Raw genomic sequence first — 22,344 nt, 5'->3', positions numbered from 1 at the left:
AATGTCTGAAGGGAGCATATATCAAGCTTAATGGCTTACTTTGCTTCCATCGCTTCTTTGCTTGAACTTCTTTTTCTGCCTTTCTCCTTATCCTAGAAAAGAGAGATCAAGGGCGACAGGCTGCAAAGAAGGCCCTTTGCAGCATTATCAGGGAACTGGAAGGAAATTAGCCCTCAGGATGAATTGGAGGGGCAGGGAACCCCCCCCCCCCCCGTGCAACTCAGAAGCAAATAATATAATACAAAAAAGTGGCTCAAGCTAGAACAAGATTTGGGGGAAGACATCTTTTATTACTCAAACAACAAGCAACAGCAGCAAGGAGCAGTCACACAGATTTATTGTGGTTACACAGAAGTGATTCACAGGAGAGATTCTTATTTTCATAAATATTCCTGCAATGCTTCCTCACCAACATGTTACCACCACTGCTAGGACTGCCACGGATCTCTTTCACGGATTTCAGATCATTAAGAAAATTTATCAGTAAGTTTCTTAAGATGTTTTCAAGGTAACAGAACAAATTATGAAATAACTTGTGCTAACTCTTATTCCTGAAGATTTGTGCAGGCATTTTGAATTATACATTCCTACCCTATCCCAAGAAATCTGGGCCAATAAATCTGAAATACCCAGAAAGCTATAACAAAAAGTTTTTTAAACCACCGTAATGGGATACAAATTAAAACATACCTCTACAATGACTGTTTCTATAGGCAGGATATCAGATTCTCCTTTTGCACTCGGCACCCTGTGGATACCAGAAACAAAGAAGGACAGGAATGACCCTTCAGGATGGTAGCTAAAAGCCAGCTAGTTTTCAGTGTAGCAGTGAGCATTTAGAGAGGCATCAACAATTTGCTTAAAAGCAAAATTCCCATTAGTTTCAATTGGATTTTCCATTAAGTACTGCCAAAAATACAATCTAAACATTCCTAAAGAGTTTAAAGACCACAAAAGAACAGATTTGCATTACTAAGTTTAAGTGGAAAGGGAACCAGAAAAACTATGTGTTCAAACCAGAGATTATCAAGGAAGAATGTACAAAGACTTTCCCTGTAGTCAAAAGAACTGAAAAGCCTCAATGAATGATTGATGGAACACTTAAAATTGCTAAAGAGACAAGAAATAACAATAAAAGGTGAAAAACTGAGAAGTCTAAATGCTGTGGCCGTGACTGGCACACAGAAACAAAGTACTGTTCAATAGCTAGTGTAAAGAAAACCACAATGTTTGGGGAGTAAAAATCATCGATCAAAATCATCGTACAGCTCTTCTTCTTCTGTAGTAGTCCATAGTTATGAGTCCTACATGCACCTCTTGTGACGCAGAGTGGTAAGGGAGCAGACATGCAGTCTGAAGCTCTGCCCATGAGGCCGGGAGTTCAATCCCAGCAGCCGGCTCAAGGTTGACTCAGCCTTCCGAGGTTGGTAAAATGAGTACCCAGCTTGCTGGGGGGTAAACGGTAATGACTGGGGAAGGGAATGGCAAACCACCCCGTATTGAGTCTGCCATGAAAACGCTAGAGGGCGTCACCCCAAGGGTCAGACATGACCCGGTGCTTGCACAGGGGATACCTTTACCTTTACTGAAGTATAACTTCTATATTAGGTAGAATACTGAGTGGAAAAATATGGCCCATAGGTTTGCAACCTTGATGGCCAGTAAAACGCAGGATACAAAAAGGCAGCTCCTCTTCTTTTCAAAGGTGACTGTGCTAAGCAGGCAGCAGTTCTTTCAGTAAAGAGGCTGGCAGTTATGGAAGGCAACTGCTGAAGATACTTTGCTGTGCTGCCAGGTTGATCCATGACTTCTGTGTCGCCAGGGGACTCTCTCTTGCTAACAAGTAGATCAAGAGGCAAGCAGCTGCCCCCTTCCTAAAGGCATCCTCATCATCACTGAATCCTTGACAAATCAGCTGATCAGTGTGCCAATTCTAAGCAGAAACTCAGTAGCATAAGCAAGCATAGCTGGTCAAATCCATGTCGTTTCCCGAAAATAAAAGATACACTTCGGAGATCAGCTCTATACAGCCACGGAACTTACCTAGTCTTATACTTCTGCTTCCCTGGAGAAGGTTTCAACGGTGAAGGCGTTTGCAGTATAGCTGCTGAGTGTGTCAGAGGAATCGCCACTGTATCCACGGATGCTTAAAAGACACAGAAAATGTTTACTTGTCAAAAAGCAGCTTTGGTTCCTTCCAATCTAACCATCCACCTGAATTAATTTAGTCGAAAACAAGCCCCAGTGTCGGAAAGATATTTTATGTTAAGTAAACAGGATTGCAATCTTAGAAGAAGATGCAGCAAGAAGCATTCTGACCTTCTGCAGGACTGCCATGCTCTTTTCCTGTCTGTTGTCTTTTATCAACTGCGGTGGCATCAACAGGAGTAGCCATTTTCTGCCAGAGAGATTGCCAATAATGAACACAGCACTTATGGACTTCCATTGCTAACACACACACACGCCTGCCTACACCAGAAATTAGACATTTGGCAACAGTCTTGCAAACAGGCGCTCGGCCACACACTTATGGCAACAAAGACTTGCCCACCGACAATCAGAGAAGCTTGATTTTATTTATTTGTGTAATTTATTTATCATCCTTCTCAGAGTAGCCAGTTCAGGGCGGTTTCCAACATATTCCACTATAAAAAAGACCAATCCTTAACGCTATTTCGCTCCCTTATATACTTGGGAAACAGCCTCCTGGGAGGAGACTGTCCAGGGCCCCGTCTGTCCAGGTCCACCCTGATTGGCCCTTCCCCTCCAGCTCCCACCCTCTCTCCTTGCCTGCTAGAAGCCTTGTGACTGCGGCCTTCATTGTCGCCCACGAGGAGACAGGCAGTGACAGGCTTTGCGGCCCACAGGTATGCTTGGGTATGCTGGGAGGGAGTTAGGGGGGGGGGAGTTTGAAGCCTCCCTGAGGGCTGCAAAGCCCAGTTGCTGCCAGCAGGGGGGGGCTTTTCACTCCCTTTAGCCCGCTTTGCGGGCCAAAGGGAGCTGCGGCCACCCTCTCACACCCTCCTGCCTGCCATCCTTTTCAAAGCCCATTTTTAAAATGGGCTTTGATACTAGTTAATTCATAAAATACAACGAATGAGCTTCAGATTTACTAAAAACTGAGTTCTTTCCTTCTTATAGAACTCAAGTATCTGAGGGGTGGTAGATTAGGATAAATCTATGGATTAAAATTAAAATTTCTTGCAGGGCTAATGAAAGTCACCAAAGATTCCATTTCATGACCATATATGGCCATCTCATGATTAATGTTGAACAAATTTCAAAGATATATTTAAAAATTAATTAACGCCCACCCATTCAGGAAGCCCTTCCGGGGTCATCAAGAAACCCTGGGGTTTCACAAAACCCTGGTTGAGAAAGCCTGCTCTAGGGCCTTTAAGCAGAAAGCAACAGCTGGCGGACCATATCAGGTGCGTGCCCAGATGATCCTTTCCCATATGGCTGCCAATCAGGGAGCCCAGGCAACAATCAACATTCTCTTGCCCACCGACAATCCAGAGGTCAGAGGATATTTCCATAGAGTTAATAGGAAAGCAATCACATGATTCAACAAAACAGGCAAAAATTTAGAGTGAAATGCAGGAAGAAGAAAAGGCAACGGTAGTTCCTTTGCCTGACCAAGGTGTACACGCTTACTGTCATTGCAGTCGCAGATTCATCACTCTGATGCGCTCCAAAAATATCCGATAAGGAATCTGTACCTTCAGAATCTTTTACCCAGTTTGTACAGTCGCTTGGCGCTGCAAGACAATGTTCCCCAAAAATATTTTTAAGGCAGCTAAAGCTTATAGAGGATCTGATATAAGCCTGAAGGTGAGCACAAATGCAATACAAGAGAAGAGTTTGCAGGGCATCAGCACACCCCCTACACCCCAATAACATAAAATGAAAGACATGATTTGGAACTCAAGAGGGTACATGTGATACACAGAAGAAGCTGGGGTTTAGTACTCTGCTTTTTATTACCCAAAGGAGTCTCAAAGCAGGTTTCAATCACCTACCCTTCCTCTCCCCACAACAGACACCCTGTGAGGTAGGCAGGGCTGAGAGAGCTATGAGAAATCTGTGGAAGGCCCAAGGTCACGCAGCTGGCTGCCTGTGGAGGAGAAGTAGGGAATCCAACCTGGTTTTCCAGAGTAGAGTCGAGTCTTAACTGCTATACTAAGCTGGCTCTCTAATATTATGGATTAAGCCTCCTACAGGCTACCAATTCAAGCATTTGAGTATTTAAGGAACTTGAAAAATACACTCTCAGAATCCATCATGTTTGAGAAATCCTGATGGACCAGTAAAGTGCCACCAGACTGGAGAGCAGGCAAACACTATCCTGATCATCAGAAAGGAGGATCCAAGAAACAGAACAGTCAGTCAAACACAGAATCATGGAAGTTAACTAGAACAGACTGACTGCAGTACAATTTACAAGGGTCTGGAGAACAATGCAACAACTCGAAGATTCTAGCATGGAAGCATCAAGAATAAATCCTGCCAGCCTAATCCCATCACACTTTGACTGGTTTCTAACCTAGTGTATTGTGAGAAGACTGTGGATCTAAAATACCTCGATTTTATTTATTTGATTTCTATACCGCCCTTCCATATGGCTCAAGGATACTACCACCCAGGTGGATTCAGGGATACTGTCAAAGGGGGCCCATTTCTTTAACCTGGAGGGGAGATCTGAGAAGTGCCAAAAAAGGCTCAGTTTTGGGCCCAATTTACTCAGGAAAATGAGGCAGAACAACTAGCCTGGGTAGGAACTCATGCAAACCAGTTATGCAGCCAAGAGCATAACTCAGAATCCTTTGCGCCACACAGATGTCATGAAGGGTTGCACCAGCCTGGAGATGCTTTGAATGCCTTTATGCTAGATCAAACGTAGGTTTTAAGGGCAGCCATACGAAGCTTCTGACCCTGCCCCACTGACACACATTCACGCAGAGCGTAGCGAGGAGTCAGACTGCTCTTCAATTATCCCTTTACTTAGAAATCACCTTCTGTTAGGTACGGACTCTTGACTCTTTTGTAGGTGCAGCCTCTGGCATAACAACCTATTTCTCAGAGAGGCAAGAACAGCCGGTGATCTCACATACGTGGAGAGAGAAGACTCTTAGCCCAAATGAACTGTGACACTCACAACACCCTCTCATTTTGCCCCTTATTTAATTTCCCTGTCGCCAGGGGAAACCGGACACTGTCAACCCATGCTGAGCCAACTAGGGAAGAGTGGGCTATAGAAATAAAATGGACTGAAAGAATGTCCCTGGAATGCCACCTGTTTCCAGTCCTAGACATGAAGAATCTACAAGGACAGCTTCAAACCCTGCCCACTAATTTCATGAAAACAAATGGGGGGGGGGAGTGAAGCACCATTACTTGTTGTTGTTTTAACTTAATTTCTTCTTCTTGATTCTACGGGAAGATATCCAGCTATGAATTTTCCCATCATGTAGCTGGGATGAAGATCTTAGTGGCTCTAGCCTTTCCTCAAGAGATCTTTCCTGCCAATTTTCAGATGCACAACACAAGGGGTTCACGTCAAACGTTCAATGGGAATGGTTATGCCTCACACTCGCCTGTGTTTTCTCCCCATGGCTGTGGCACAGGAGAACTGGCTTCAAACCCACCCGCCAATACTCATTTTCACTACCTCAAACTGTCCTGCGAATACACCACCAACTCTGTGTTGGAAAATGCAAGATCTGTAATGAGCATGACTCAACAGCATATGGGAAGACTATCCTACAGGGGGCAGTGGAAGAGACATGAAGTTAGCATATTTAGATCAGGCATTTCTTGGTACTTTTCACATAATCTCCTCCTGATTGGCTCAGCTCGAGACTTCCTGCTCCTTGGAGCACACTTCCTGCTTGTTTGCCTTCCGACGAATAAGAACAGTTAGTTAAACAGTAAGGTCATTCCTCTCTCTTTCCAAAGTTATCCCAATTCTTAATAAAGCTATTTATTCTTTAAGCAGCTTGACCCCTTTGTGTATTTAAACCCTGCCAACATTCTGTTCATGAAATCATGTAACTCATAGAGTTGCACATGAGTTTTGCAATGGAGTGGACTACAGTTTGGTGGAGCAGTGTGAGAAAATGAAAACTGTGGTGGTGGGAATGCCTCTACCTGTGTTCCATGGCAGCAAGGAGACAGGGGCACATGTGAGACTGAGAGGCACAAGACAGACCCTGGAGATCTGGGGCAAAGGCTCCATGGGGCCCAAGAGCAGGCATGAGGAATTGCCTGAAGTTCACTGGTCCTCTAAGGTGCCACAAGACGTCCACATTTTGGTGGCAACAGACAAGCGTAAACACCACTCTGAAACCTAAATATGAAACCTTGCCCTGAAATGTGTTGGAAAGTCTGATTCTGTTATCTGAACCAGCAAGGATCAGAAAGCTGGACCGTCATTTCACTGGGATTTCAACCAGGGCCAAAGCAACCAAACATGGTTACTGCTGTCCAGGGGCCTATTTGCATGCAACCAGGGTAAGTCAGGAAACACTCACCAATGCCATTTTCTTGTGGCTGATCCCTGCTGTTATCGGCACCAGTTTTATCCAATACGATCTGTCCAAGCTGCTGAAAAGGAAGAGTTTAAGAACTTAGCTTACAGTTCAGATTCCCTAATGAAGCTGGAAGAGACTGGCATTCAAGCATTTATTTCTTATCTGGTTCAAGAGACTGAAGCAGAGATTCTGTGGGAGATCCAGGGGGGTCCCTCAGCCTTACCCCTCCTACCTTAATGGACTTGGCCACACGCTAGGGAACTGGCTGCCAGTGGATAGGCCATGGATGTAAAATCAAAGGCAGGGGAATCAATTGGGTCATGGTATGGGAGGGTCTGGGCTGTCTCCTGCCATTCTTTCAAGCCAACATGAGGAGGAAGAGGAGGAGTAAAGGTGGGGGGGGAGGGAGCAAAAGGAGGGGGAAAGGTGGTGACATCTATTCTGGTGACATGTCGTGGCAGGGGTGTGTGACCAACTGACATGACTTCCCGGACCGGGAGTTGGGGACCACTGCCCTAATATATGTAAAGGTTATTCACATGTTTATAGACTGTTTTATGTATTGTTCTTTGTTCTTATGTAAACCGCCCTGAGCCTTCGGGGAGGGCAGTATATAAATATAATAAATAAATAAATAATAAATAAATAAATACACAGAATTCAGAAGGTAAGAGAGAGAACATCTACTCGAGCATCTAAAGATGGGGGGGGGGGGGAGAATACAGATACTTGCCATTTTATCCTTTCCAGAGATTTTAGTGAGGGGTTCTGAAATATCAAGCTTGCCATCAAAGTGAATTTTTATCTTTGTTACTTCTTTTCTGTTGATTGTAGTGGTGTTCTTCAAGAGCATTTTAAGAATCTTTTCTCCCCCTTCTTCTTTATTACAAAAAGAGAGAAAAAATTTTAATCATTTAAAGTATTCATACCCAGTGCTGTTAGCTGCTGTGCTAAACCTGCAAATACCCAATTATTGTAAGAAACCAGAAATAAATTAAAAGCAGAGTTAAAACACAGCCAAGGGCCCTCCACTAAATTCCCTCTGGAACAAAACAGACTTGCCATCCTGAAAGTATGCACCCCACAAATTCTGTGAGCCTGCTTCAGAGCAACACACCTACCACAGAGAACACCAAAGCCAGTTTGGTGTAGTGGTTAGGAGTGCGGACTTCTAATCTGGCAAGCCGGGTTCGGTTCTGCACTCCCCCACATGCAACCAGCTGGGTGACCTTGGGCTCACCACCACACTGATAAAGCTGTTCTGACCAAGCAGTGATATCAGGGCTCTTTTGGCCTCACCCACCTAACCACTACACCAAACTACTTTAGAGGGGATGGGTGGCACCAGTAGCAATCTAGGACTCTTTCTAGTGAGGCAGGTGGATTCTTCCAGCTTTAACTTCCCCGAAGACTTCAGAAGAGCTAGGAAAATCAGTATTATGTGTCCCAGGGATCATTTTACAGTGTAAGAGAGTATCTAAGTATTCAGATCAATAGGACAGTGAGGGCATAACGTTGCCCATGGCAAGTAACTGAATTACCAGATGCCCTTCTGTAGGATTATCGCAGCAAGAGAAAGAGGTGTGGGGTGGTCTAGGATTTCACCCCAAAGCCCTGCGGTAAATAACATAGAGATCTGAGCACATTGCTAGAATGCTGACAGGAAGCACTGTCCCTTCTGATTTCAAATGCAATCCCTGTCCCCAGTTCTCCTGGGGAGATTATCTGCACAGGTACAGAAGTAAGTGGATTAGTTGTCATATGAATGGGTGAGCAGATGGCAAGCCTACCCATGTGCACTCCTAACTTGGAACACCAGGAAAGGCTAGTTATGAAAGGATAAATACAAAAGAGCTCTTGAACTTCTGCCAGTGCTTCACAGTTCACAATGAAGTGCTTTCAAAATTCCTATATTATGAGTGTTTACGATGCCCACAGAAGACAAATTTTAAAACTGGACATAAATGCACTTCAATGAATATACACACGTTGCAACGCAGGAGCAAAATGAAAATATAAATGTATAGAGGAGTGAGTCCTGAGCAGAAATATCCTCTACTTTCTTATGATGAGATATATTACAAATGTTCTTATGGTACTCTTAAAAGCTACGCTGAGTAGGCAGAGATAGCAAATATATATACACTAGGGGCCAAGCCCATTGCATTCAGGAATACAACAGGCACTAGATTAGGGGGGTGGAGTAGAAGAACTCTGCAGACAGCCTCTTCCTCCCCCCAGGACTTAGAAAGGCTGCAGGCAGCTGTCAGGGAACTCACTGGCAGGGGCAGCTCTCACATAGCAGGGATCAGTGGTGGGGGACAGAAGGCGACTGGCTGGCCGCTGGACAGACAGGCAAGCCAGTTGGAGGAGGAGGCACTCAGAGGTGGGACAGCCGCCCTGAGTTGGTGTTAAGTGGTACTTAAGACATGAGACATGCTCCTCGTCCAAGGCCTTACCAGAAATATATTATGTGGAACAGATATATATAATATGCAATAATACCAAATATGTAATAAAGAAGATGAAATCAATAATGTAGATGTAAAACAGGTGAGTTATGGAACCTGAGATTTAAAATGTTGGATATAAATGTACTATTATTGTAGTATTATTTTATTTTATAGTGTTTTGAAAATTAGGGTGGTTTTGTTTTATACATCCTGTGTTACATCATTTTTTTATTTTTTAATATATACATAATTATGCTATACAGCCCATTTTTCATTCTGTACCCCTTTCACATCTCTGTGAAAAATATATATGGGAAGGGGGGGGGGGAGTACGGCTCCTGCATTACCACTGCCTTTGTGCAACAAGAATTCCAGTTCCATATAAAATTTACAGCCAAACTTTCTGAGTTAACACGAAGTTTAAGCTGGTGTTGGCAGCGTCTTACCTTGCACACAATAACTGCTGACGTCTTCTTTTGGCAATCTCACAGACTCCCAGAGAGCACTCTGGAAAAGAACATTTGGAATAAGACACCTACTACTACCTTCCAGCCAAACGCCAGGAGTCCATGGGTGGGTTTGGGCTTTGCTTTTTTACCTCGGGGTTATTCAAGTAGAAAGTTACACTCTCACTTCCGCAATTGAAGTCAATCCAAAACTCCTCCAGTTTCTCATCGGCCGGCTTTGTTAACTTGGAACAGAAAGACAGTTTTATTTCCAGAAACACTGATGGCAAATATGTTCCTTCCAGCAGCTGGAAGGGCAAATGTTATGCTAAATTGCAGTTGTATGTTATTTATTCCGTTACAGGCTCCAAAAATTGCGTGCGGCATCATTCCTCCCTTCTCCATTTTACATTATCCATCCTGTGTGATAAATTAAGCCGACTAAAAGATATCTCAGGCTGGCCCAGTCCCATCAGATCTTGCAGTGGTCCCCAACCTTTTTATCACTGGGGCCCAGTCAATGCTTGACAATTTTACTGAGGCCCAGGAGGGTAGTCTTTTGCCGAGGGACGTCGTTGTTGCTGCCTGAGCCCCCTGCTCCGCTTGCTTTCCTGCCGGCGCCCCTGACTTCATGCCGCCCCCTGGGCGGCGCTGCCAGCAGCAGGGCGAGCCACAGCCATGGCAGCTGCTGGAGAGCACTAAAGGAGGGCCGGCGGCAGAGTGACAGGGCAGCCCCTGAGGCAGCAGCCGGGGAGGAGGACAAGGAGGAGCTGCGGCCGGGTGCCGACTGATCCAAGAACCGATCCCGGTCCTCAGCGTGGGGGTTGGGACCACTGAGATCTTGGATCTGAAGTGGGGTCAGCCCTGGCTGGTACTTAGGTGAGAGACCAAAGGGTGCTGCACAGTGCCAGGTACCCTCCAACCACCTTTGTTCATCTCTTGCCTCAAAAACCCCATGAGGGGCTGCCATCTTGAGAGCACTTACAACCACCTCCAACTGGCTGGTGATCCCTGGACCCAAAGAAGCATGTCGGACCTCAACCAGGGCCAGAGCCTTCTCTGCCCTGGCCCCCACCTGGTGGAATGAGCTCCCAGAGGAGATCAGGGCCCTGCCTGAACTCCCACAATTCCGAGGGGCCTGCAAAAGGGAGCTCCTCCACCAGGCATTTGCTTGAGGCTGGCAGACCCAACAACATCCACTGACCCCCCCAGACACACCCTTCCATGACTGAATAATCTGACCCACCTAAGGATTCTGTCAAAGTTCCTGTTCCTGTTAAAATATTGTTCTAACTGATATGCTATGATTGTTATATTTGTTATGATGATCTATGTATCTACCCTATGATGCTTTCTGTAAACCACCCAGAGCCATATGGAAGGGTGGCATGTATGTATGGATGTACATATAAATAAATAAATGTGAGCGGCCCAAGGCCATCTGCACACCTTCCATGGCAGAAAGGAGGTTCCAACCTGGGTCTCTCAGGTCCTGATCCTGCAGCCTAACATTGGATCTCGGTGGTGACCTTGGGATCTCTGATTTGTTCGACTCCCGTGTAAACTAAGCCCCTGACTGGTCCATCTGCCTTGCAGAGCAAACTGAGGAGGTTTTCTGCAGCACCTACTTCCACAGGGTTCAAGACATGGAAGACGTAAAGGTGAGGGGGGAGTTCAAGGAGAACAGCACTAAACTTTCTCCAGTCCTTCTCCTCTGTGGGCTCTGTGCAAGTGAGAAGGGCTTCTCTGTCTGCTGCAACATACAAGTTGGTTACTACTAAGAGACACCTGCGTAGCACACAGCCCTCATAGAGACACCCAGCTAAATGAAATCAAAGAGGGCTGCTGCATTCATAAATATACATCAGTTTGGTGTAGTGGTTAGGAGTGCGGACTTCTAATCTGGCATGCCAGGTTTGATTCTGCGCTCCTCCACATGCAACCAGCTGGGTGACCTTGGGCTCGCCACAGCACTGATAAAACTGTTCTGACTGAGCAGCGATATCAGGGCTTTCTCAGCCTCATCTCCCCCACAGGGTGTCTGTTGTGGGGAGAGGAAAGGTAAGCTGCTTTGAGCCTCCTTTGGGTAGGGAAAAGTGGCATATAAGAACCAACTCTTCTTCTTCTTCTCCACACCCCTCCTCCACAACACAGTTTTCATACCCACTTTTTAAAGGCAGGTGAGGCTGAGAGAGCTCTGAGAGAACTGGGACTGGCCCAAGGTCACTCAGCTGTCTGCATGTGGAAAAACGGGGGGGGGGGGTGATTCTCCAAATTAGAGGCTACCACTCTTAAGTTCTACACCAAGATATAATTAAAATTAAAAGCTATCTAAAAGACATAGTGTTGCTATTCAGAATTCTTGACTATGTCACTTAGAAACAAGGGGGGGGAGAGACAGTACCTCGTTCATGTCAGCATATGCAGCTTTACAAGGAAATGAGAACACTCTGCAAAAAAAGCAAAATTCTACCCTTAGAGCAGGGATCCTAAGCAGAACTTTGGTTCCAGTCGCTCTAGAAAGAATGAGTTGTGTCCACTTAATTGGTTTTCCGAAGGTCCACTCCAGGACTGAAGAACATGTGGTTTTCCCCAACTTCAAGGTGACCTGCTACCACCCCCACAAAGCATGCATTTCTCCAAATGTGGGGCAGGATCTGCTAATCCAAGCACACCCAGAGTCACAAGCAGTTTCATTCTATCAGTTAGCTGGGAATGCTACTTTTCTCTCCCCCACACAGCACAAAACAGAACGGTAATGACTGGGGAAGGGAATGGCAAACCACCCCGTATTGAGTCTGCCAAGAAAACGCTAGACGACGTCACCCCAAGGGTCAGACATGACTCGATGCTTGCACAGGGGATACCTTTACCTTTATGTGCCCAGGAACCCTAACACTAACCCAGGAAACATCAGAGGGTAACTGCCTCCTGTGACCAAACAGGAAGGTTTCCTCATCACTCCCAGCACCCAGCAGGAGCAAGCAGAGCCCCAGAAGGGGCAAGCTCAGAGGTGACCCAATGCCCCATCATGACAAGAACCCCTGTCAATACACCATGCCTGCCATATACAGTTCTCTCACAACATAAGAGGCTAATTTATGCACAAGCACAGTTGCACACAGCTATTTCTGCTGCGGAATGTAGCAATACTGAAGGGGAGAAATGTTACCACAAGGGGGCGCAACAAAGTAAGAACTGTAATTATCCCGGGAAGACCAATTCGAGCAGGTAGCCGAGTTGATTTGAAGGAGCAAAACAGAATCTGAGCCCAGTGGGCACCTTTAAGACCAGCAAAGTTTAGGTCTGGGTATAAGCTTTCATGTGCAAGCATACTTCAGATGCAGTGAGACAGAATTTCCTGAATCTTTACATAGGGGTCGAGGGTGGGCAGTAAATTAGCATGAAGCCGTAATAAGGATGTTTAACAAATCCAAAGGTCAAACAAAACTAAAACAGAAATAACAAGCTGAGTGTATAAGGTCATCATTCGTTTGGGTTAATAAGCGGGGAAAAGGGAAGGAAATAAATATGTCAAGATGGGAATGGGCAGATTTAATCTTAATTGTGGAATGCTGAGAGTAGTTAAGATAGATACAGTAGATAGCCATGTTGAGGCCAATAGCACGTTTAAAACCAACGAAGATTTCTTCAAGGCATGAGCTTTCATGTGCAGACACACTTCCTCAGACAATGGAACAGGAATTATTACAAGTATTATTATTATTATTATTTATTTGATTTATAGCACGCCACTCCCAGCCAAGCTGGCTCATGGCAGGTTACACATTCAAAGCCACGCAATAAAACCCCAGTAAAATACTCTATTCCACCCTGGGGACGAAAAACCACCCTGCCCCACTCTGCAGATATAAGGAGAAAGTGTGCATGCACGAATGCTCATGCCTTGAAGAAATCTTTGTTGGTCTTGAAGCTGCCATTGGACTCAAATTTTGAGAGCAAATAACTAAGCCATGCCAATCGTCTCCTTTCAAGCATGGAGGTATCTTTACAGCAGGGCTACCTGTCTCCCAGACTCTGTGGGTCACTAAATAAAAGCTGATGCTTAAACCTCAGGTGAACAGGTTCACCATAAACCGTACCTTCTCTTTTCCGCGAGTCTTTCGTTTACTTCATTGAGAAATTTCCTACAGTCCTTTAAGAACAAAAGAATAGAGAGTAACAGCAGTATTCCAAATCTGATCTGCACTCTCTAAACTCAAGGATCCTTTGAGCCAATATACAAAGTAAACTGACAGAAAACCTAAGCTTAGCTCAAATAATCAATACAAAACAGAATGAAACCACTCGCATTTTCTTAAAGTTAACCAGCGATACTACCAAAGATCATAAGCATGAATTTAGTAAACAGTAGAAGAGAAGTCCCTGTTAAACACGAGCCTAAAAGATATCTCTCCCATGCTATTGTGCAGGGGTAGTCAAATTGCTGCCCTCCAGATGTCCATGGACTACAATTCCCATGAGCCCCTGCCAGCGGTGCTGGCAGGGGCTCATGGGAATTGTAGTCCATGGACATCTGGAGGGCCACAGTTTGACTACCCCTGGTACACTGGATGTTTTGCAAAAGCAAAACAACCTATGTAGGAATCAGTGAACTGTTTTACCGTGAAAACACAGAAGAGCTTACCGTCTCAAAGTCTCTATCCTTGATTTCTTTGAAAGCGTCAGCAATATGCTTATCTTCAAACCAATTGTGAACAAGGTCATCTCTCCATTTTTTCAGCATGAGCCTGAACAGGGCCTCCAAAATAGCAACCTGGATATCGTAGTCTGTAGAGCAGAGACACAAGAGCTCTTCAAAAGAGAACACACACAACACCTCCTGCAATTCAGGAACTCTTCTGGCAAGTAAAGCAGGACCCATTATCTTCCTAGCATAGCAAATTATAGCCAAGAAGTGCTGTTCTTTTAGGCATGTAGCCTTTGCCCTAGTCTAGTCCATTAGACAGCGGGTGGAAATACCGCTAAGCCAAATAGAAAAAAATCAGAAATGATTTGCTATCCATTCCTGTGAAAGAGATCACTGTTTTCAGAAGAATGAGATGCTAAAAGGTAAATGAGAACTGGTAAGGACTGATTCACTTATGACATTTCCAAAGAACAATTGTGAAATAAGAATGGGGACCCCAGCCTGAAATCTCTCACTCGCTCTTATAACCATTCAGCTCATCACGGGAGCATCAACAGTAATCACGCTGCAAACGGCCAGGGACTATGCCGCATGTCCACAATAATGCTGAAACTTTAGACTTGGATTGTACAACTCATGTTCTTAGCTACAAGTGGGTGCTTAACCAGGCATACCGACTGATACATGCCCTGGATCCTTACCTCCAACATCCAGGATCATTTTTGCAAGTTCTTTCCTGCAACCACATAATGGATTAATGAGTTTATATGGAGGTGAACAAAATAATGTTTTACGACTAAGTAGTCAGCTAAATGGGAAAAGAAGAGTTGGCTTTTATTCCCTACAACCCAAAGGAGTCTCAAAGTGGCTTACAATCACCTTCCTCTTCCCAAAACAGACCTCCTGTGAGGTAGGTGGGGCTGAGAGAACTCTGAGCTAACTGCTCTTTGAGAACAGCTCTAACAGGACTGTGACTAGCTAGGGTCACCCAGCTGGCTACATGTGGACGAGGAGTGGGGAATCAATCCCAGCTCTCCAGATTAGAAGCCACTGCTCTTAACCACTACACCATGTTGGAAGACATAAACTGATTGATTAGGCTGCAGCTAAAACAAAATGTTGACCATCTTGTGACCTGTCAAAAATATTTTACCAAAATTTAATTGTAAACTTCAAAGAACTTATCATTCTGTGTCAAAACTACCACCACATGTCCTTAACCTGCTATACTAGACTCTACATTAGCGATCCCCAACCTGTGGGCCGCGGGCCACATGTGGTCCTTCGACTAATTGGAGGTGGGCCCCGAAGGACACCTTCTCCCCCCCCCCCGGCCCTTTACTTCATCCCCCCCAGCCCTTTACAACACACTTCATTGTTGTGGCGTGTCTGTATCTTATTTTGAAGGGATGTTTAAACATTACCATAGCGATCAGAGAGCATTAGGGCAGTGGTTGAAAGTAGAGGAGTAAACTACCCCCCCACACACCGGGCCTCAGTAAAAGGCGTTGAGTGGTCCCCGGCATTGAGTGGTCCCCGGTGATAAAAAGGTTGGGGACCACTGCTCTACATTAATACGATTTATTTTAGCTACCACTGTCACATATATAAATCTATAAATGTATAGCAATAGTATTATGTATTTGTTGCATACAACAGTTACCTTAATAGTGGACATAATTCATATTCTTACATTGCAATTTGCCTTTCTCACAGAGACTCAACGTGCAAGACAACCCAATTAAATAGCATGAGACTTCCAGCAAACAAAGCAAGAACAATATGATCATAAAAACTGGGAACAATGCAAAACATGCCAGGCATCCTGTCATAAGTAATGCAAACAAAAATCAGTTTAAACAAAATTTCTTCTGCATTTTGCAAAATGCTATCGCAAACAGGGCCACATTGTAGCTACCTTCTACTCAAGCAAATATAGACAAGTGGGGCGGTTTGTAGTGAATACAATAAGAGAAAGAAAAATCCTATCCCAAGGCTACTATAAATGTTACTAAAATAATTATAGAATAAATGAAGTAAAGGGTTCTTTGTTCTTGTTTATTGGCTTGTAGGATCCAATCAAAACGGTTTCTAGGTATGTCCCATTTTCAAATGGAAATTTTCCTCAATGGTTGTCCTTTGCATGTAAATATCATGAATAATATCCAAATTCAACCTCTATTGAATAATATAGCATATATATCGGCCTTTGGCCCTTCAATATGGGGATGCTACCTTCTATTCAGCAAAAAGTTCATGTTTCTGCTAAGAGAGACCAATAAGTTGTACATGAGAGGAGACACAATATATTTTCCCTTGTGTAATGGACATCCCTCACAGTAGAACCGTGCTTACGTAAGCGAGCACATCTCTTCAGACAACGCAAACTTCTTCCGTTCCTCTCGAGCGACGTTGTCCAACAGTGTGTTCAGGGTCCTCAGAGCCTTCGTTGCAGTGATGGGGAGAAATGCGGCACAACAAGAGTCATTAACGGCAGGGAGGCTTCATCCCACATACTTTTCATTTCACTTTCGCCTTGCCCGAGACTAACCTCCTGCCGCAAGGCACAGCTCACTTTAGGTTCAATAGCCATGTGTCCCAAGTAAGGGATGAAAGAAGCAAGGAGCTGTTTCTTCCCTGGAACAAAGCAATGAAGGGCAGGGGGAGAAACCCAGCATATCAATTTAGTTATTGAATTTACTACGTATGGCCACAGGCCGCAACAATATGAAATATTAGCAGTATAAAATGTACAATATATACACTATAAAATACAAAATTCAGAATATAACCAGGATAAATTCTTATAACGCTGTAAGTGAAACTAACAACAAACCCATGGTTTAATGAAGCCGACAGACCTGCTGTGTACTAGTTTCTGAAACTTTTGCCTGTTCAGCTTGTAACTTCCAAGCAGCCAGAGCAAAGAGTGCTACTCTATTAGCTATGCTGAATGGAATACGCAACCAGTACAATGAACAAAACCTTACCGCTCTTTCTTTAACCTCTTCTCATCTCAGTAGCTCAAAGCTGCATGCAAGCAATTATAGTATATATATATATGAGCTGGGACTGTTAAACCATCACATTTGAAAATGTAAGGCTTAATCATATGAATACAAATAAATTATAATAAATAAATAAATTCATAATAACCTGTTCCTCTTAATATTTCTGGTGAGGGCTGGGAGGAGGAGCATGTCTGATAGCTTAAGTGCCACTCAGTGCTTAACACCCACTCAGGGCGGCTGTCCCACCCGAGTGCCTCCTCCTCCTCCAACCGGCTTGCCTGTCAGTCCAGGCAATCACCTTCCATCCCCCACCCCTGATCATCCCCTCCTCCTTCCGCTTCCCTCCGAGGCTCGGAGGCTGCAAATCCCTCCTGCATGAGAACTGCCCCTGCCGGTGGGTTCCCTAATGGCTGCCTGCAGCTTTACAGGTCCTGGGGGGAGGGAGAGGCGATCCGCAGAGTTCTCTCCCCCCCCAATCTAGTGCCCGTTGTATTCCTGAATGCAATGGGCTTGGCCCCTAGTATATATATAAATGTTAGGCAATTATCAAAATTTAGTGACTGACCTTCTGGGTTGCTTTTGCCAATGACCTGAAAGGACAAAGGGGAAGAGGAGAGCAGAATGGAGATGAATAGAGAACACCCACCTAGACTACATATTTAGATTCAGAACCCTGGGTGGGGGTGCGCTACAGGAGGGAGGCCAATCAGAGGTTGATGTTGACTGTTTTATTGGCCTCGACCATAGGCCCGGTAGAAGAGCTCCATTTCCCAGGCCCTGCAGTCAAAACTCACTGAGCTCCAACAGGGCCCGGATGTTTTCTGGGAGCTCCTTCCACCAGGCAGGGGACAAGGCCAAGGAGCCTGGCTCTGGCTGAGTCCAGCCAAACTCCTTTGGGGTCAGTGACCATGAGCCTGTTTGTATTGGCAGATCATGAGGCTCTTCTGAGGACATATTCAGAGGCGTTCCCATAGGTATGCAGGGCCTGGGCTGCATATAGCCTTGAAGATTAAAACCAGCCCTTTAAACTTGACCAGGAGTACAGTTGGGAGCCAGTGCAGCAACTAGATGACAGGTGGGATGCGAGCCCTCCAAGGGGTCCTAGTCAGGGACCAGGCGGCCGCATTTTTGCAGTTTCCAGATCAGGGAATGCAGCATCTTCAAACATTTCTCAGGCAAGTGATTTAACCTAAACAGAGTTATATCCCTCTAAGCCTTCAGTGGGTTTTGATGACTGCACTATAAGACCCTTTAACCCTTGCCCATATCCCCAATCCAAAGTTAGGTATGTTTTCATAACATACTTAACTGTATGGAGCCAGAGAACAGGTATGGCCCACGCAGGAATGTAGAAAGACCGCCACACAACCCCATAAGTTGAAGCCCTTCCTTTTGTGTGTCCTTACCAGCGTTGTGTCAAAAAAGTCTTCAACCAGCCTCGCTAAGAATTTACTTTCTTTTGGTTCTATCAGGCTCAGAAATTCTCGCGTCCTTTCAAACCAAGTGACCATGTAGAAACAGAGATACAGAAGCACAAATATTGCCCTGATTTATGTCAGAAGAGAAGAAGAAAAGCTGGCTTCCATACCCTGCTTTTTGCTACTCAAAGGAGTCCCAAAGCTGCTTACAATCACCTACCCTTCCTCGCTCCCACAACAGACACCCTATGAAGTAGGTTGGGCTGAGAGAGCTCAGACAGAATTGCTCTATGAAAACAGCTCTAGCAGAACTACGACTGGCCCAAGGTCACCCTGCTTGCTGCATGTGGAGGAGGAGAGGGGAATCAAACCCAGCTCAGTCCTCCAGTCTTAAGCACTACACCAGGCTGGCTCTCAAGCTCTTGGGCGATGGGGGGGGCAATATATAATTAAGTAATTATAAGTTAACAAGCACATACTGGATATTTGCAGAAACCAAAAGGGAAAGGAGGTGGAAACGTCCTTCTACCCTCACTCTCCACACCCAAATACACTTCCTGGTTCTGCGGACCGCTGGTGCAGAGCCTCGGGTTGACCCAGGAAGTGGCTGGACCAGTATTTGAGCCAAAACTTTTCATTCTATTCTATTCTATTCTATTCTATTCTATTCTATTCTATTCTATTCTATTCCTTGGATTTATCCCTCACCTCTCCCCAGAGGCCCGAGGCAAGTTAAAAGGTAAAGGTAAAGGTATCCCCTGTGCAAGCACAGAGTCATGTCTGACTCTTGGGGTGACGCCCTTCAGCGTTTTCATGGCAGACTCAATACGGGGTGGTTTGCCAGTGCCTTCCCCAGTCATTACCGTTTACCCCCCAGCAAGCTGGGTACTCATTTTACCGACCTCGGAAGGATGGAAGGCTGAGTCAACCTTGAGCCGGCTGCTGGGATTGAACTCCCAGCCTCATGGGCAAAGCTTTCAGACGGCTGCCTTACCACTCTGCGCCACAAGAGGCTCTTATGAGGCAAGTTACAAGCATATAAAAATCCCCCTAAAACCATACAATAGAAATATTAAAACAAATCATATACAATTCCCCACATAATAAAAACAAGACAAGATGCGGCAAAAATACAGCTCATATCTACACTGCCCCACTATAGAGGTGGGGGGGGGGAGAACAGAGGGTGCCAGATGGACTACGCTACTGCCACTATAAGGGGGGCCAGATCATCCATGCCGCCCAGCCTCATCCCACGACCTGGCGGAAGAGCTCCATTTTGCAGGCCCTGCAGAACACTGAGAGGAGTTGAACAGACAAGCTCTAGCAATCATTGTACAACTTCCAGGGCCCCCAAGAAATTAACAAAAGCTTATTCCCCTCATCCAAAGCCTCTGCTGAGGATTGCAACAAGCTGAAAAAGGAAGGTTACCCAGCCAGGTACACGCATACCAAATTATAATCTTACATACAGCCTAGCATTTAGGTGTAGCAAAGTCTGTCTGCACAGAAAGTATTTGGCTCGTCTTGAATCCCAAGCATGGTATTATGTGCAAACATTCTGTTTTCCAAGGGAACTTTCAAGAGCCAACTGGCTGCATATTAAGCTCCATTTATACCAGCTATTTTCTGCAGGGATAACTAAAGGGAGATGAGGCAACTGTCTCGGGGGAGGGGGAAACAGGACTGCATGGGTTCTTAGACACAGCACTGACTACACTGAACTGAATCTACATCATTTTAAGAAATGTCCTTAATATTCATTAAGGATCTCTACACTTAGGGGAGAGGAGGAGATATGGAAGCATCAATACATCGCAGCAATATGGCCAGCAATGCCTGAACAGTTTAAAATTAGGGAGGGAGGATGCTTTACCCAGAAATGTGTTGCTTACATACAAGCGCAAGAGATAAGCTGCAATGTCCTTGATGTGCTATGACTTTGTTACAGATTGGTTATTAGCTGTGCTTGAACACAACACAATCATTCCCTTAATCATGTAATGCAGTGGTCCCCAACCCCCGGTCCGGGGACCGGATCCGGTCCGTGGATCAGTCAGTACCAGGCCGCAGCTCCTCTTCTTCCTGCTGGCAGCACTCCCCAGCGGGCGGTGGGAAGTCAGGGGCGCCAGCAGGAAAGCAAGCAGAGCAGGGGCTCAAGCAGTGGCGACGTCCCTCGGCAAAAGACTACCCCCCCCCCGGGCCTCAGTAAAATTGTCAAGCGTTGACCAGTCCCCAGTGATAAAAACGTTGGGGACCACTGATGTAACAAAGCCTATTTAAAACTGAAAATCTCATTCTCTGCTTATGAAGTTATCACAGTCAAATTAAATGCTTGCAAGGGGAGAAAACAAGTACCCCTCAATTCAGCACAGACAAAGAACCATTTAGGTGCCTCTCTAGTCCTAAAAACAAACTTGCTTTGCTTAGATCTGTCACACGATAGCCCCCAAGCAGAGAGTTACTTATCTTTGGTATCAATCCTTGCTGAAGCAGCAGGTTTACACCTTCCTGAGGATCGCTTCTACAATACAGCTGGATGCATTTCAGCAACAAAGAAACATTTGAGAACTCATTTTTGTCCAGTTCCTGTGGAAGGAAAGGGAACCAAACAAGGGTTACTGCCTAAATTAGTAGTTTAGCTTAACGTCTTTAGAAGTTGGGTGACTTGCCTTCTTCAGGACTTTGTCGAGCTGGTTTAATAGTTGTTCGCTGTACTTCTGGGGATAAACAACTGTTTCTTGCAACGCTTCGCTTATTTTCTGAAATCCTTTCCCTTTAAAGGCATCAGCTAATAATGACTCAAGCTAGAATGGAACAAGGAAACACAATCTTGTAGGAATATCTGAAAAGTGAGCAGATTACTTTCTCCAGATGGATCTGCACATTTTTGGATTGCCCAGAAGGTCAAGCAAGAGTTACACTGCAATACATTCATTCATAAATGACATATACCGAAGGTCAAGCAGACTGTGAGAGCAGGAAGGGGATGTGCCAGGAAGGGGGAGCAGGAAGGGATGTGCCAGTGTTTGTCTCTTGTGGCCCTTCCTTGCTAATCACCACTGTGGGATGGTAGGTGAATTTCCTCCAGGCCAGGATAGATTCTGGAGATTTTTAGTGGTCAGGGAATCACTTAGTCATGAAATTGGGGTCACTTTGAGTGGGCAGGTAATTGTGAGTGTCCTGCATTGTGCAGGGGGTTGGACTAGATCACCCTGGAGGTCCATTCCAACTCTATAACTTTATGATTCAAAGCATTAGGTATGTATAGAAAATCGCAAAGGACTCTGACTTAAACAGTTCTGGAGAGATTATTTACATAGTATTCAGCGTGGTCTGGTATTTCAGTCATCTGCTGTGGAATATCTTCTTCCTTGGGTAAATAAAAACAAAATTTAAGCGAGTTATTTTAAGACTTAAGTCATTAGCACAGGGGTTCCCAATGCAGTGCCTGTGGGCACCCCAAAACCTTTCCTGTTACCCACCAAGCTTTTTTGGAAAGTGGGCAGGCCCAGGTGGGGCCCTTACCCAGCAAAGCTTCTGACAGGCCAGGTGAGATTTGATTGGCCATGCAGATTTTTTATGAATGATGCTTTGGGTAAGGATCCTGACTATGTGACTGAAGGGAAACTGCAGCATCCATTTTGAGGCTGACTCTCTCTCTCTCGGGGACCCCACCCTTATGTACCCCCATTTTATTTGTTGGGGGGAGGAGAGATTGCTAACTTTTATTAATCAGGTTGTATAATTTTTATATTGTATATTGCTTTTATGAATGACACTGTTCGCTGGGAGCGGAGGTACAAAAATCCCACAAATAAACAAATAAAAG

The 22,344-nt window shown here is 45.1% G+C and overlaps 1 protein-coding gene across 5 annotated transcripts in view; it reads right to left on the bottom strand.

Annotated features, from left to right (window-relative positions):
• SYCP2L (synaptonemal complex protein 2 like) overlaps window positions 1-22,344 on the bottom strand; it is a 39,692-nt gene that overhangs the window by 16,366 nt on the left and 982 nt on the right. For 2 of the 5 annotated variants that reach the window (XM_077353195.1, XM_077353194.1), the window contains exons 1-17: window positions 18,501-19,169; window positions 17,660-17,684; window positions 16,635-16,720; window positions 16,439-16,527; window positions 14,785-14,819; window positions 14,081-14,223; window positions 13,536-13,588; window positions 11,837-11,882; window positions 9,585-9,677; window positions 9,433-9,493; window positions 7,267-7,412; window positions 6,534-6,606; window positions 3,658-3,761; window positions 2,320-2,398; window positions 2,044-2,146; window positions 691-748; window positions 40-92 (exon numbers count right to left, since the gene is read on the bottom strand). In XM_077353195.1, coding sequence (XP_077209310.1) covers window positions 40-92; window positions 691-748; window positions 2,044-2,146; window positions 2,320-2,398; window positions 3,658-3,761; window positions 6,534-6,606; window positions 7,267-7,412; window positions 9,433-9,493; window positions 9,585-9,677; window positions 11,837-11,882; window positions 13,536-13,588; window positions 14,081-14,223; window positions 14,785-14,819; window positions 16,439-16,527; window positions 16,635-16,720; window positions 17,660-17,684; window positions 18,501-18,605 — 1,352 coding nt within the window. In that variant the 5' untranslated portion in view covers window positions 18,606-19,169. Of the gene's footprint in view, window positions 1-39; window positions 93-690; window positions 749-2,043; window positions 2,147-2,319; window positions 2,399-3,657; window positions 3,762-6,533; window positions 6,607-7,266; window positions 7,413-9,432; window positions 9,494-9,584; window positions 9,678-11,836; window positions 11,883-13,535; window positions 13,589-14,080; window positions 14,224-14,784; window positions 14,820-16,438; window positions 16,528-16,634; window positions 16,721-17,659; window positions 17,685-18,500; window positions 19,170-20,981; window positions 21,102-21,184; window positions 21,320-21,831; window positions 21,886-22,344 lie in introns of those variants that run through there. The other 3 variants (XM_077353196.1, XM_077353192.1, XM_077353193.1) reach the window with 3 other exon arrangements.

This window comes from Paroedura picta, chromosome 9 (assembly GCF_049243985.1).
Source record: "Paroedura picta isolate Pp20150507F chromosome 9, Ppicta_v3.0, whole genome shotgun sequence".
Taxonomy (NCBI): Eukaryota; Metazoa; Chordata; class Lepidosauria; order Squamata; family Gekkonidae; genus Paroedura; species Paroedura picta.
Note: the sequence above shows the minus strand (reverse complement) of the source record. Positions and strands in the feature narration are given on the sequence as shown.